This window comes from Papaver somniferum, chromosome 4 (assembly GCF_003573695.1).
Source record: "Papaver somniferum cultivar HN1 chromosome 4, ASM357369v1, whole genome shotgun sequence".
NCBI lineage: Eukaryota > Viridiplantae > Streptophyta > Magnoliopsida > Ranunculales > Papaveraceae > Papaver > Papaver somniferum.
Window position 1 is genome coordinate 53437034 of NC_039361.1, and position 16308 is coordinate 53453341.

The window sequence follows — 16308 nt, forward strand, 5'->3', positions numbered from 1 at the left end:
TAATATCCTTCCTTATTTCTTTTTCCATCCATCAAGTGGTAACAGTTTCTTATTGTTCATGCTTTTAATTTCATCTTTAGAACATTGAGGACAATGTTAGATTTAAGTTTGGGGTGGGGAAAAACTTTTTGTTAGCTCTTAGTGCAACAAATAAACTCCAGAGCCTAGAAATTTATGCTTATTAAGGTTGCACTAACCAATCTAAGTGGATGGGAACATCTTGGTTGTAGGAGTTGAGGAACCAATCTGATTAGATGGAAACATCTAAAGAGTCTATTCATAAAAGAACAAAGCTCAGGTGTTAGAATTAAAAAAAACATGGTAGTTTCGCCATATCTCGTTGAATCCTAATCCTTCTGTTTTATTTTTTGTAAGTGATTTGGTGGGGCACGCAATTCAAGTTGTTACCTTTGCTAGGGTGGAATAGAGTGATTGAGATACCAAACAACAAAAAAAAAAAACAGACCATTAGACCAACCGGAATAAAATAAAGTCGAGTGCCTTGATGCAGTTGTGTTGCCTAGGTTTATCGTGTCCCCTTGTATATGCCAGATGTGTTGATATTAGTCAGACCGGTATCTCAGTCCATTAGGATAGGTTCACCTTGGCAGAGGCCTTCAGACAGATATGGGAAACACCGTTCACTTTTAACCATCTCTTTATCCATCTTCTTAATCTTTCCATGTGATTGGTTGACTCCGGTTATGATGTACAGAAACTATCTGAGTAGAGCTCTGTCACTTATATATGAATTTTAGTATGCTGAGTGCAAACTCGTGTACAACAATTGGAATTTCGCATCAGGGTACTTCCTCCTATAGTCAATGATTGTATGCCAACCAAGGAGATTCTTGAGTGCCTTCCAAGGTTCTGCGTAGATAGCTAGGGTCTGGAGTAAAGGTTTTGTGGGTACACCTCTGGTAAACCCTCCGGAGACAACACTCCGCCACTTGGGCCACCTAGCGGTTTAACGGCTTGCTGCACGTGCTAAGTGTAGTCATTTTTATTTTCTAGATTTGCTCGAGGACTAGCAAATAATAAGTTTGGGGGTATTTGATAGACACATTTTTGTGTCTACGTTGTCCTTAATTTCATGTATTGTTGGTACTCGATTTTTTGTACTTATTATGGTATTTTATGTGTTTTTAGGTGTTTTTGGAAATAAACATTCTTGGAAAAATCGGCTCAAAAAGTTATCTAAAGCACCGGAAGGAACGTGTTATTCATACTCTCACTTGTGTATAAGGGGCGCCCAAATGATAACGGGTACCCAAAGGATATTTGCACCCAAGAAGCTGATCAGAGACACCCCTAATGGCATCTGCTATTCGCACCCCAGGACCGGATAGGGGGCACCCATCTTCTTCTTCACGGGAAAGATATTTGGCGGGAAAAGAAATCTCAACTGTGTGAGATTCTGGTCATGATATTATTGGGATATTTGTGTCTTTAAGACATGATTATCTTCTTACCATGACAGTAAGATTTTGTACGTGTCTTGAATGGAAGGAAATCGTATACTTTTGGATATTGTCGAAAACAGGGAAGGAATTATTCACGGAATTAATTGAAGATATTCTCTTCATTATTTGGCTCAATTAAATGAGAAGATTTGGATATACCATACAACTCAGAAGACGTGTGAAAATGGGAAGAAAATATTCCCAGAATATTTTTCATCAAGGCCGAGTTAAGAGAGAATTATCTTGAGTTATAGCGAGATTTCTTGGTGCTACTGGGTATAAATAGGTTCCTAGGATCACATAGAAGGGGTGATTAGGGGAAGAGTTTTAAACACCCGATTTTCATCATTTTCTCTCCATTTTATCTTTGTATACAATTTTTGAAGCAACGAACAAATATTTTGAGCGTGTTTACACAATGATGAGCTAAACCCAATCTTCCGGGGCGATGGAGGAAGTCATTCTTCCAAAAGTTATGTGGTAAAATTTATTTGAATTTATTTATGCAATTCTTTTATGATTATTTGCACCGAATGAAAATTGAGTAATGATTTTTATTAATTAGTTGTGTTTTCTCTTGATGAAGTATGCTTAGTTTAGGGATTCTGATACTTCATGCTTGCGATTAACAATTGATGTTTTGAAAATCTAATTTAGGCAATGATTAGAATCACAATTTCTTTTGATTGGATTTATATTGTCTAGAATTGCATGATAAAAATTAACATTAAATTACATGAATTTTGGTGAATGGTGAAATCCTGAACCCCGGTCTCTCTAATATAATCAGTTTTAATTTGGTTTATTTTCTTTAGTTTTAAAATTTAAATCTAAAAGCACAACCTTCACAAGTCTTGAACGAACTCTATTTATTACTACAACAACTTTGAAAACACGTCACTGAGATGGTAACAAGATCTTTGGCTGAATGGCGAAGATGGAAAAATGTGGCTTTTCCTTTCAAAAAATGTTTCGAAATCCTTAAGGTGTTGAACAGTTTCAACCCCTTGTTTGAAGCTAATATAGTCCGCTGTAGTTCGGAGAAGCTAATGTAAAACGCTTAATTTTAAACATATGTAATTTTATTTAATTAAGACCGTCGTATTTTTAAAACTAAAATTACAAATGCAGCATAATTAAAAATTACAAACAGTCTCTCTAACGTCGCTTATCGCTATCTCTCCCATTGTTATCTTTTGGAGTCAACAATTCTCCAAGACTTGGGATAGACCTGCGACGTCCCCACTTGCCAACATATTAAATAAATTTCCATAAGGATATAAAGATGGTTGAAGAATATTAGGCGATTGTTGGAAAGCACTCGGTGCACTCGGTCCTCCAAGCATATAAGATGTTTGTGGTTGTGGTGGTGGTGGTGTATAGCAATCATTTGGGTTATAGGGCGAGAATGATGATGAAATGCGCCTAGTATCTAGCCGAAATACTTGAGGCTGAGATACATGCACAATTTGTGGTGAAGAAGTATTGTGTCGTATATGTGGTGAAGAAGAACTCTGTCGTACTTGTGTTTCTCCCACCACTGTGTCATCACTTTCGTGCCTTGATCTGTTTCTCCTGGAGGAATCAGAAGAATGTGACCGCCGCCCATCATCATTTTCAGTTGAACTCAATCCAAACATTGTGTTCTCGTGCCATTTCCAACACACATCCAAGTGTGTAGCCATCATTTGCCGAGTCATCCAATGCAAATCATTCAGTTGGCTCCTCAACTCTCCCTCACTGGCAGTCACATTGTAGTAAGGATAATCACATTCCATACCTTGGGAAACAACGTGGATCGTGGTTGGCTCACCTTGTGAAGTAATATTTGGCATCTCCCAACGAATTTAGGGAAAATTCGATGAAGATGATGAAGAACATACACCCGTGGTGGGGTAAGTCATAAAGCATGGATCTTTTGGAGGTGGATGGCTAGGAACGATATTTGCATCATGGGACAGGCGTGATAACGCTGGGAGATCAAACCCATAGATGTGATTGTTGTGTATCCCAATTACAGGATGCGAAATCGACGCGTACCATTTGACATACTACGCTTCACTAATATCCCTCTGTGTATTTAGTTCATACCTCGCCCAATTGGTTCTTCTCAGCCGTTCAAAATCTGATCCAGAGGTTTGCATCTGTTGTGGCGCGTTAATTGCAATTGCATATATACCTTGCATTTGGTACTACAGTCTTTCTCCCATGTACCAAACCCCTCTATCCAATAGTGGAGTGTAAAAAACAACTCTACGCAGAGAATAATCAAGAATACTTCGTCCAACATCAGCATCATACTCAGGAAAATCAATGTAAGGGGGAACAACGACGTTGTTGTGGCTCCGAGTCATCTGATGAAACCTCTGAACAAAACTGGAACCCGAGATGTCGCTGCCAGTGCCCTTCGCTAAGTTGGTCGAGATGTACATATTCAACATTTGAAATCTTTGTGTATCGTCGTTAAGGATTGGTTTACCAACACGAAAGTAGGTATACCACCAATACTGCAAATTACTCCATAATTTTAGTATTTTGACTTAATCTACATTTGCTCGTAAAAATTATTTAAATTTTAAAATAATAATTTTGATATTTACCTCTATGATGCTCCAGAAACCAATGAAGTTATCTCCACCCATGGACGCATGATCCAACCCATAATAAAATTCTGCTAAAATTGTAGATCCCTAGTCATAATCTGGTGCTTTGTCAAGATCTTCTAACGCTTGAAGCCAACCCAACACGAGCAACGAAAGTTGAGTTTGGAAATAACGTCTGACCCACTACCCATAAGATAAACATCCTTTCGAGTTCAGATAATCACCTACATGCTTTGGGTTTCTTGGTTGGTTAAGGAAAAACTCTAACGCTGGACATTTAATCCCACCTCCTTTCAGTTGTTCACAACCTTCAGGTATTCCTGAATCTATAAACGATGGAAAAAGCGTCTCCCATTTACTATTTGATATCCATTCGTCTTGGTTGAACGCTGGCGGCTCTCTTATTACAATTAGGATCTCACAAATGAAAAATAAATCAAGGGGCTTAATTCCTATTACAAATATAATATCAATTACGATTAATTCTTTTGATTATTTTAATAATTATTTAAAAAATATAATTTAAGATAAGCTAAACAAGCTTACCAATTTCAAAATCAATGAAATAGAATGTGTACATCGTTGCCCACCTCCTTTCTACCAATGTTATCGGAATTTTGTTGTTGTATCTTCTAGGCTTCACATTATAAAGCGCACACTGGGGACATCTGTCAACCTTTTCTCGGAATTGATGGGGTAAAACATTATAAATAGCCTTTAAGTATGAAAATCTACCTCTCATATAAAAATACTATCAGAACAATCTTGATGCCCCGACACATGACCTTGGACTAATGATGGACCAACAACGACACTCGGCGCAGCAAGCTCTGCTTCCCGATTTTGAGAAAAATATACACTTGTGGCAGGCAGTGGTTCCAGTTTATTTCTTCGATCTCTTTTCTTCTTTACACTATTGACCGTTTTTCTTATAAGGCCGCTCATATTGTATCAAAAAAATTTGATTTAGAAGAGTTTTCTAGAAGAAGGAAAGTACTGGTGTGACAGAAATGAAGTGAGTTTAATCCAATTTATAGGTTTTGATAATATAGACGTTGGAATTGTGGCCGTTGGAGATTTTGTATCTCACGCCCACGTTGATAGGACCAACGCGCGTTGATAGATTTGATGCCCGAGTTTGTCTGTCCAACGCCCGAGTTTTTCTGTTCGACGCCCACGCTTTTTCTTTAAACTTCAGCGTTTGTCTCAAGCACGCGTGCTTATTTATCTAACTCTTAGTGCTTTACCATAGTGGAAAAGCCAGTTTGGCCATCCACCTGGCTCACAAAAAAATGGATTTGTCTATTGCCGTAGAAATTTCCCTAATTGTGAATACAAAATGTTACCTAACTAAACTCAGTTTCCTATAACTATCTCTCGTCTACATGAATTTGCACACCTCTAGCATCCACTAACCAAAGCTTGCCTATTGTAGTTTAGAGAATTTTCTTCACATAATACATGTGCATGTCCATAATCTAGTCCAAGCCAAGGAACCTCTGTGATGCTAAATCTAAGTAACTCTACAAAAACAAATCTTCCCAAATCTTGGATTCTCCAATATTGTATTCCAAATCAGTTGGATTATCCGAATTATTCAGATTTTCCAGACATATTTGGACAATAAGTAAAGATATTAGTAGTATTTTAAATAAAATCATCACTATTTTAGGTTATTCGAAAGTTTTTCCAATTTCAATATCGTTTCTAATAATTGTTACATGTCAATCATAGGTTTTTTTTTTTTTTTATTTATTTTTTTTAGCCTTAAAGTCGTTTCTTATGATTGATATAAGGGCTTTTTAATAAAGTAACCACCTTTTTGAACCATATTTAAGAAACTGGTCGTTTTTTTGAATCTTTATATAAACTGGCCGATATTGACATTTTCCATCCCGTTTTTTTCAAAAAACGGATTTAGGTAGTTAACTGGCTACGTGGCAGTTAACCTGCTAGGTAAAAGACGACTTAACCCTCGTCTGAGTTCGTAACCAAACCAGTATCGAGTCAACTCGGTGACTCATTGCAACGGTCGGATTTGTAACGGTTGGATTTGTAACGGTCAGATTCAGCTTCATTCATATAAATTAGGTCCTGCAGAGAAGAACCATAGTATTTGTCATACTCAACAGATCAAAAAAATAAAAATAAATAAGACATGAGCCAAAATGAAGTAAACTCTCCAGGCAGCAGTAGCAGCAGCAAGGTAAGATTAAGATTAAAACAACCCCTAATTTCATGTTCTATCTGTGCACAGGGAATTCATGATCCAAAGGTATGTCCTTGGATTTATTCCAGATGCAAATATATACCATGTAATGGTATAAGGCAACTATTGTGTTCAAAAGCAAAAGAAACAAACGAAAAAAATGTTTTTGAAGTGTTCAATTCCAACCTGTCAGTACTTTGAATGGTTTGACGATGCCATCGATCCTGTCAAATGCAAGATGGTGAAATTACCAGTAGAGAATGGTTGTTACGCTTGCGGAGAATCTGGTCATTGCTTCAAAAACTGCCCACTGCAAAATCAAACCTGCAACAAAGATCACTGCCAATCAAAAATGGAGATGAAATTTTGCAAGAATGAACACAACAAGAACATAGCATACCTCACTTGTACAGATTGTGACGGTTTTAAATGGGTCTCAGATGAAGTCTTCATTGCTGCAAAAAACAGAATTATGCATTCAAGTTTACAACTTAATGCTATATGTAAGGAACTCAACAATCTGAAAATGTAACCTGCAAATGTACTAATAAACAACCATCCACTTTTGATTCAGCATTAATTCAAGTCTACAAAAGAAAAAAATATTGTCTTCTTAAACACAAAAAATCAGAAAACGAATCTCAAATCATTTCTTCTTAGCCTTTCCATTTCCCCTTCCCTTTCCTTGTTTTATATTCTGAGATACAGATCCAATGCCAAAGAAGTTCTGATAAAGGTTATTTATTGTAGAGGGTGGAGTAGAAGATGGTGCTATAGATGGCAGACTCATAGGTGTTGTGGAAGCTGGAGTAGAAGATGGTGTTGCCAAAGGCTGACTGCCAGGCCCTGTAAAACATTCACCAACAAATGATGCCGTTCTCTTCTTCTTGTTTGACTTAGCTGCACCCCTAACTCCGGTGGTCTGACTTGGCTCTATGTTGCTGAAGGTGAAGCTTTGTGCATCACATTCAGTCCTTTGCCTCTTTGCAGTTGGATTAGATCCCACTTCACCACCAGCACATGTTCTTTTGTTGTGGTTAGTAACATTTCCACATTTCCCACACCTCCTTTTTGTCTTCTCAACACGAGGTTCATCATAACTTCTTACCCTCTTGCTCTTGGGTCTTCCTGGTTTCCTACTGTGAGGAGGGTTCAAGATCTTCTTGTTCATGTTTGGCTGCAAGAACAAATGCACTTATATTAATGTAGTTGAGAATATAAATATGGCATATAGTTACAAATTTAAGAAGAAAAAGTACCTGGACCCATTCACTTTTATCATCTAGTGGTGCAAAAGTTGGTGCATATGTGGCCTTATAGTTCTCCACTGAATAGTAATCACTGCAGTACCTGCTCAAGCAGAGTATGTAAAGGTTAGTGCTAGATACATTTAAGGCCTAGAAATTGCATAAATAAGTTCTGAGACAAGGTACAGATTTAAAAAAAGAGAAATCTTACTTTCTCCATTGTGGCCTTATGCTATGCAATGCACTCACTGCATGCATACAGGGGAACCCCCTCAACTGCCACTGCAAACAAGAGCAAGTCTTGGCAAGTATGTTCACTGTGAACACAGAATTCTTTGGACTAGTCACCATATATAACTCTCCAGTCACACAAGGGTCAACACCATAGTCAGTCACAAATTCCAACATTTTCTTAATCAATGTAACAGCAGTAGGAACCAAATTACCATCTACCCATGATGCAGATTCAGTCCTCCTATTGTACCATGTACCCATCACTAAGTTAGCATACATTATTCCTATCATTATAATTGGTTTATTTCTCATCTTGTTGATCATATTGTTAAAAGACTCTGAAAAATTGTTGTTCATATGTTCACAACAGTGAATAGGGTTAAAAAAGGCCCTGGACCATGTAGCAGGATCTTCTCTACTGAGATAAGCACCAGCTGCAGCACTCTGTTTCACAATATTGTCAAAATGTTCCTGCACAGCCAATCAAAAACTAGCTAACTTGACTGTCAAATAGTGCATAAAACCAATAACAAAGAACTGTTGTGAACTGTCAAACCTGAAAATGCTTTTCTTTGTATGCTTTTGCTGCATTCCATAAAGAACTGTATAATTCAAGACCCTTGTAATCCTTCTTGAAATTTTTGTATAAATGTCTGCATTTTAACACATTGCAATTAACATAAGGACTTTATCTGATCTGACAAACAAAAGAAACAAGAAACAAAGTTAGACAAGAAAGTTACCTCCAACAGTATCTGTGGTGATGGCCAGGGAACACTATACCAACAGCTTCCAATAAACCTTTTTGCCTATCTGAAATGAAAGCCACTTTCACTGGATGTGCTAATATTGCATCCTTCAAATGCTTCAAAAAAATGATCCAATTTTCCTTTGTTTCAGCTCTGCATACCATAATTCCTAACATTACTAACCCATTCTGTCCATCAAGTGCAGTTGCAGACATCAATACTCCCCCATATTCCCCTGTTATATGGCAGGCATCAAGCCCTATAACTCCCCTGCATGCTTTTCGCCAACCCCTCATTGCAGGTTCAAATGAGAGTGTCATGCTTTCAAAGGTGTTATTCACTGTGTCAAAAGTGAACTTAGCAACAGACCCATCATTGCATTTTGTAAACATCTTGCAGAATGCTGGTACTTCATTGTAACTTTCTTTATAGTTCCCATATAATGACTCTAAAACTAGATTCCTAGCCTTCCATGCACACTGATATGGTATATTTACTCTCTTTTCAGCTAAGAAGTCTTCCTTGATTTTATAAGGGTCTGGAACAACTTTTTTAGGCTTATTCTTCATCTGATCAAGAACAAAATCCTTTACAAAATGAGGATCAGCAGATCTATTCCTATTTTGGGGATCCCCTTCACACTTATGTTCCAAATTCACTTTCCTAAGAACAAAAGTCTTCTCACCCTCTTTCTTGCTAGCATACACAAACCAAGGACAATCATGTTCTGTTTTAAACCTACACTCAGCCTTAATTCTAGAGGGAGCACTTCTATCCAAAATATATTGACACTTATTAAGAACACAATAACCCCTGAGATGTTTCTTAAATGCTTCCTTATTTGCAAATCTAGTTTTTACCTCCATTTTGCTAGGATCTACTGGAGTAAAAACTTCTTCTTCAGGGAAAAGATCTACATCATGCTCACCCTTCATGTCCTGACCAAAATCATCATCAAAGTCATCCATGTAAGCAGGTCTTTCATCCACATCCTTACCTTCACATTCAAGATCAACATCAGTACCATATAATAAGTTACAAATTATAATAAATGAAATCAGTTATAAATGAAATATACCTTTTTCTTTGCCTTCTTTTTCTCCTTCTTCTTTCTCTTCTTGTTCTTCTTCATCTGACCCATACTCAATGTCTTCATCACTGTCATATACTGGAGGAGCTTCTGGATTCTCAATTGGGTGACATTCATCTTCTTTGGTGTTTTCCAGCTGAATATTGTCCACATCTTCAACAAACTTAACTTCATTTGTAGCTTTTGACTGACTGCAACCACTGCTACTAGCCTGAGAATGTTTGGACATGGGCACATCCATGAAACTCAGCTTTCTTGATGCACCTTCAACTGATTTATCCACACTATTTAGCCTTGGGGATCTTCTAGGGGTGGTTCCCTTACTAACGGTCTTCTTCTTTGGTGTAGTATTTGGAGTCCCAAACACTGTGTCTTTCATCCCCATACACAAACATATACATCCATCCTCATTTACAAATGAATCCTCCCAAAAATTATCAAAATCATCATTGTTTAACAATGGCAGTGGCAGACATTCTTCCTTAAACCAATATAAATTAAACTTCTCTTTAACATCCATAGACAAACCCTTATACACCATATACTTAAGTGTCATCAAGTCTGTTTCATCTCTATGGCAATCAGGAAATACCAAAGTCTCATTCTTTGGCTCCGCATATACACTGATATTCCTAAATTTGAACTGACTGCAACATAAATGAAACAAAATCAGATATAAACCTATGAAAACCCAATGAAAACCTAATTAAGAAATATTACTTAAAATCAAACACCCAATCACGAAAATTAAACCCCAATTAAACAATAAAAATTTGGTTTCAAATAAACCCTAATTACAAAGGAAAAAAAACAGAAACCCTAAAAATAAATCGATCAATTAAATTAATTAACTATCAATACAATGATTTTCATCATATATTAAGTCACGGGTTTCGTTAATCTTACCTTGATTCAGACTGTTTCAATCCCGGTTTGTACCTCATCTTCACTGTATCACCACTATCTCTGAATCCCTAAATATATAGAACTTTTCTTCCAAATACACTCTGGTCTTTCTGCTAACATCTATGTCTTCAGCAAAAACAACTTCAATAACATCAGTTTTCTTTTTCTTTTCAAACAGCTTCAATACCTAACCCTAGTTTCAGAACGAGGGAGAAGAGAACGAGGGAGAAGAGAACGAGGGAGAAAGAGAACGAGGGAGAAAGAGAAAGTGTGGTGAGAGATTACACCACACGGGTCTTTAAATGGGCAAGGGCACAGTCATAAATTCTCCTACCGAGTTTGACTTATTCAACGCAGCTGACCGATCTGGTGGGCCCAGGTGTCAACTCTAACAGAAAGGCCAGTTTCTAAAAGAATTTAAAAGCTTGGCCGGTTTATTAATTATATGGTTTGAAGCAGGACACTTTATTAATTTTCCCTTGATATAATCGTTTCAAATTAATAAAGGGTGACTTCTTTCTGCATGATATGATTCTTCAATTTCACGGATATCTCAGAATTGATCGCAAGAATTGTGATTTGTGTTTGTTACTTCGAATAAGACAGTGAAGAAGATAAATTCTTCAAGTTAAAATTGTGGAATCTTAATTCAAAAATCATCGCTCAAATAACATCAACTTTTTTTTTCTCCGGGAGTCATGTATTTAATACGTTTGATGTATTACAGTTAATTAATTAATTATTATAATACAAGTATTTTGTTATATTTTTTAATGATATGTGCAATCTTACTAGATCAGTGACTCTGAGAGGATTACATATTTTTTCAAAAAATCAAATCAAATCAAATTCATATGACTAAGAGGGGTAGTGAACGAGGACTAGTAATCCCCAAAAATGTCTGATAACCCTCAGAATTTTTTTTCGCGGATTAACTATTTCAGATCTATTTGATTATAGATATAATAATAGAAATAGTGATCATCCAACGTTAACATACACTGTTCTGCGTGTGATCGATCATTCATAGACCGTAGTAATCGGGTTGTTTAGGGAGATAATATTTTGAAATTGAAGATTATAGACTAGAAGATTTCCTTCTGATCATTATAATACTTCGTGCACACTTGATTCTATGGTATCTAACAAGCAGTTTATCTCAATAAACATCAGACATGTGGAAAACTTGTTAGTTATTTTACCTCGTAAAATTGCTTGACTAGAGCTTGCTGAATGTGATAAGTTATTTTTATAATCTTTGTCTTGGTATTGATCTTTATCCAAAGGATTTTATAACTGAAAAGTCCTTTATACTGAACTTATCTTTGACCATTGCCGTGTTTGGGAGGTACACAATGAGGTGGTTGTTGAAACAAGTTAGGCCTTTACTATTTCGTATTACGATCCAAAAAAGTTGAGATATCAAAAGTATTCATAGCAGGTGAAGCGAGTTGAGATAGTGGAATCTATGTTGGAATTCACGTGCGTAAACCAGATTGGTTGTAGGTGTAGGGATATTGAAGGAACTGAGTAACTATGGAGTAGTTTACTTTGACTCAACTATACAAAGTTTTTGGTAGTCAATCTGAATATAACTACTTAATTATGAGTGTGTTCAAAACTAGCTTAGGTCCAAGGATTTTTCTGCCTTGCAGTTTTCCTCGGTAACTAAATCTTGTGTGTCATATTATTTACTTTACTTCCGCATTATAATTGTTATAGGTATAATTTGATAGCCATGTTTATATTTGTTATATAGGAGTTTTAAAATGTTTTTCAATGGTATAAAGTTTACGAAAATCTGTGGTATAGTTTTAGAGATAAATCATTTCTAAGTTTTACTAGTTATTATCTATAAGTGTATAATTGTAAAAAATACTTAGTCCTCCTCCTTTCCTTAAAAATTATGCATGAATTAGTTCACCTGTTTGTGGGACGAAGGGAATATCACATACAATGCTTAAACTTACCTTTACAGGGGTGTATTGAATTAGGATTTATATGGATAAAAATAGATATTAGTTTGCCTGAATCTAGTAGATTATAATGTTTCTTAAAAGAATCTTATAGATTATTATAGATATATATAATTTGGATTATAACGGATTAATTTAGATTTATAAAATTAAAGTGGATCAATTACCAAATTGCTATAGTATAATTGAAAAAATCCAAGGTCACCATGTTTCCTTTTTTAGAAAAAAAATCCATAAATTGAGGTGGTGGCGGTGGTAGGTGATGGTGGCGGTGGTTGTTGTTGGTGGTGGTGGTCTGTGGCGGTTGTTAGTGGTCGAGGTTCTGGATGTTGGTGTGTGGCGGTGGTGGTTGTTGGTGGCGGTGGTGGTTGTTGATGTGTGTTGGCGATGGTTGTTGGTGGCGATGGTGGTTGTTGGTGGCCTATGATGGTGATTTGGTGGTGGTGATGGTGTTGGTGTTACTGGTTGGTGGTGTGTGGTGGGGCAATGGTTGGTAGGTGGTGGTGGAAAAACATAGCATGATGTGATAGCATAATCCATCAAACTCTTGTGGTTTGGGTTGAGATTGATATGAGATAATAACACACATATTTTGCCTACAAATATCCATAACAATCCATATTTATCTTGGCCCTTAACTATCCTAAGAAATCTTAAATAAATTGAATACCATGGATATTTGTGGAATCTAAAACAATCCTAATTGAATACCATGGATATTTAATGATTCCTTATGTATGCTAATTTAATACCAATGAGCTTTTAGGATTGTGAAATATCCTTGTAAATCCTAGCCCAATACACCCCTGTTTGTTTGAGATTTGGATCAAAATTCAGTTTCCAATCTCGATATTATGGAAATGAAGGTGAAGCACTTTGACTAATAAATTAAAAACAATCCGAAGAAGAAGATTGAACATCATCTAATGTTAGATTAGAAGTTCCCATCCCACCAGGAAATTGATAACACCATTTTCCCATATATTAGAAACATCTAAACATAAAAAGAACCAACAAAAACGAAATAAAAATTGAAGCTAGATAGAAAAAAATGAATCTATGATTGCCTTAAGTTTGTAGAGCTCATTCCCTTTGTAAAACCTCATGTGCTTCAAAACCCTAAAAAGAATAACAAAAAGAAAGATCTAAAACCTAAAAGAGAAACGGAAATCGAACTAAACTCAGAAACAAAAAATTCGAAGTTGAAATCTAAAGATAATGTTGGTTGCAAAGAAAATCAACAACTTCTCTATCGATTCTCTCTCTCCATGTCGTGAAGAATTAGTTGCTCTGGAACAATTAGGAGATTATCTAGAAGAAATACGGGATTCTACTTCTGGTGGCAACATGTTATTGGATGGTGGTGTGTCACTCAAGTGTACGACATCTGCCATTCTTAGGCTTCTTCTTCCCTTCTGCTGCTTTTGTGCCAGCCCTCTAAAGGAGAAGTCAGGAACTTCCGGACAAATGCTTAAGACAATAAAAAAGGATCCGCGATTACTAGCGATTCCAACTTCATGTTCCAAAGAACAATCCGAACTAAGGAAACCTTTCTGAACTCGCTTCGGCTTACGGTGTTGTTTCCCACTGTAATTGTCATTGTAGCATGTGTGTGAACTGTGAATTAGACACCGGAAGCGGCGGACAAATACGCTCAATATGGATTGCAAGGCCTATAAAGAAAAACATGAACCATGTCATGAAGAAAACAGAAAAGAGTGAAAAACGAACAAATAAAAACCCGAAAGGTCAGTTTGGGATAAGAATAGAATACGAAAATATAATTTTAAAAAATATGGGTTGGGGAGAAGATTTTCCTAAAAAATCGGACGTGAGCGTAAATTTCTACACGGATGGTTTTCTGGACGGAAAAAAAACGGATAATCGGGATTCCCATTAGTTTTCACTTGATGTTGATAGATTGGCCCACGAGTCCATACATAACTAAGGAGCAAGCAGATAGATTAGTTTTCACTTGATGTAGTAACTTAGATCAACTGCAGTGGACGAGTAAACCCAAATATTTGGTCCAGTGGGCTGGGGCAGTGGGATGGACTATCGATCAAAATTTGATCAAAGAGTAAAAACCAGACCAAATTTGGTCGGCGACCAAGACCAAACCAAAATATAGTCAGGCGTTTATATAATCTCCGCCTACACCACGGACATTGATATAGTCTACGCCACTCATCAGGCACTCGTATAGTTAACGCCCAACGAACAGGCGTTGGTAAAATGTACGCCTGGATGGGGCGTTGGTTAAATGTACGCCCCGTCGGGCGTACGTAAAGTTAACGCGGGCATCAGGCGTTTATATTCTTAACGCCTAAAGAGAGGCATTTATATAGTCAACGCCTAAAGTTTTAAAACTTTAGGAAATTTGCTTGGGGCGTTGTCTTTATCAACGCCCCACTTTTTTTTTTTTTTTTTTTTTTTTTTGAACCCGGGCGAACGTATAATCTCCATCCCACACACCAGGCGTTGCTATAGTTCACGCCCCATACCAGGCGTTATTTTTATCAACGCCCCATAGCAGGCGTTATCTTTATCAACGCCCAATGCCAGGCGTAATCTTTATCTACGCTGGACGATGAAGCGGACTTTATATCAACGCGCGACCAAATTTACTCGTCACCCGCTACGCCACAGGACGGACTAAACCCAAATTTGATCTTTTTTTTAGTCTTTGGTCTTTAGTTATACTCGCACCACTGTGGACGCTCTTAGGGTGCAAGCAGCATCCACTCTAGCACGGATGCATGATTAGTTATAACAGTCCATTGAGACAAAAATTGAAACAAATGACCGCATATATTAACAAAAAAGAAAATTAACGTTAATAATCTTCCTTTGGGTGATTCTTTTACGGTATTATTTTTTTATTTGATCGGTTACAAAATGGTTTGCCACAAGTCATGTCACGGACTTTCTTCACTTCCATTATTTTTGCATAAACATTGTTTTCATTGTTTGCGCAAATTTTTCTTCAATCATTTTGCTATTTTTTGTTTGCTTTTGTTGGTTTATGGAGCAATTTTTGCATAATAACAATCTTTTGTGTTTCTTGTGAGCTTACTATGACATATAATTACACGGCATTGTAGTACACCAGTACTCTTACCTAATGCAAAACTACATAATTGGGAGAGAATATATTATCCTAATTTTTTCAGTTTTTAAAATAAATTATATAACAATTAGTACACCAACTTTTGAGATAAAATCTCAACAAATTCTTAATGTGCCAAAACAAATTCCACGGCAAATTCACGATGAACCTCACACTGATTTAACATTTAAAAAAGTAAATGATTTGTGATACTCACAACCTAAACTAGTAACGTTACACTTCCGATAAGATTCCACAAGAAAATAAGAAAATCATAGTGAATACGTACATAGAACTATTCATGAAGTTTTGTTTATCTTGACGAAAATATTAATATTGTTCTATTTCGTTGATATTAAGAAGTCTCAAGTTGGATCATGCTTAACATCTAACAAAGCATTATGTATAATCAAATCAAAAATCAACAATTTTCCATAAAAAATTAACATACACCATCTCCCCTTTTTGTTTTCCGATTAGTACTAAGAAATTACACAAATAATCATTCGAAATCTTTCATGAGCCAAATGATAATTTCTTTTATTGAACTTTTATTTTCCATGGGCCATATACTTACGAGACCTCCGTAAGTCGTGTCCATTTAACTATACACGTGCAAGAGAAATAGGTGCCAAAAGGTCCACAACTAACGAATGCATTAGACCTAGACTTTTAGCTTCCATCAAAGGCAGCATCAACTACCCTGAAAATCATGAAATATT

At 36.5% G+C, this 16308-nt stretch overlaps 2 protein-coding genes across 3 annotated transcripts; both read right to left on the reverse strand.

Annotated features, from left to right (window-relative positions):
• Window positions 1-6380: 6380 nt before the first annotated feature.
• Window positions 6381-7878, reverse strand: LOC113275513. Of its 2 annotated transcripts, XR_003323637.1 has the most exons (4): window positions 7734-7878; window positions 7535-7625; window positions 6676-6730; window positions 6381-6599 (listed from the first exon to the last, which is right to left on the reverse strand). XR_003323637.1 is itself a non-coding variant. In XM_026525044.1 (3 exons), the coding sequence occupies exons 1-3, from the start codon at window positions 7871-7873 to the stop codon at window positions 6922-6924; spliced, it is 762 nt and encodes a 253-aa protein (XP_026380829.1). In that variant the 5' UTR covers window positions 7874-7878; the 3' UTR covers window position 6921. The 2 variants fall into 2 exon arrangements, 1 of the variants encoding a protein (XP_026380829.1); XM_026525044.1 differs by lacking the exons at window positions 6381-6599; window positions 6676-6730 and adding an exon at window positions 6921-7452.
• Window positions 7879-7971: 93 nt separating this feature from the next.
• LOC113272524 lies at window positions 7972-9609 on the reverse strand. Its single transcript, XM_026522346.1, has 5 exons — window positions 9584-9609; window positions 8500-9502; window positions 8313-8409; window positions 8176-8227; window positions 7972-7997 (listed from the first exon to the last, which is right to left on the reverse strand). The coding sequence occupies exons 2-5, from the start codon at window positions 9471-9473 to the stop codon at window positions 7972-7974; spliced, it is 1149 nt and encodes a 382-aa protein (XP_026378131.1). The 5' UTR covers window positions 9474-9502; window positions 9584-9609.
• Window positions 9610-16308: the final 6699 nt, after the last annotated feature.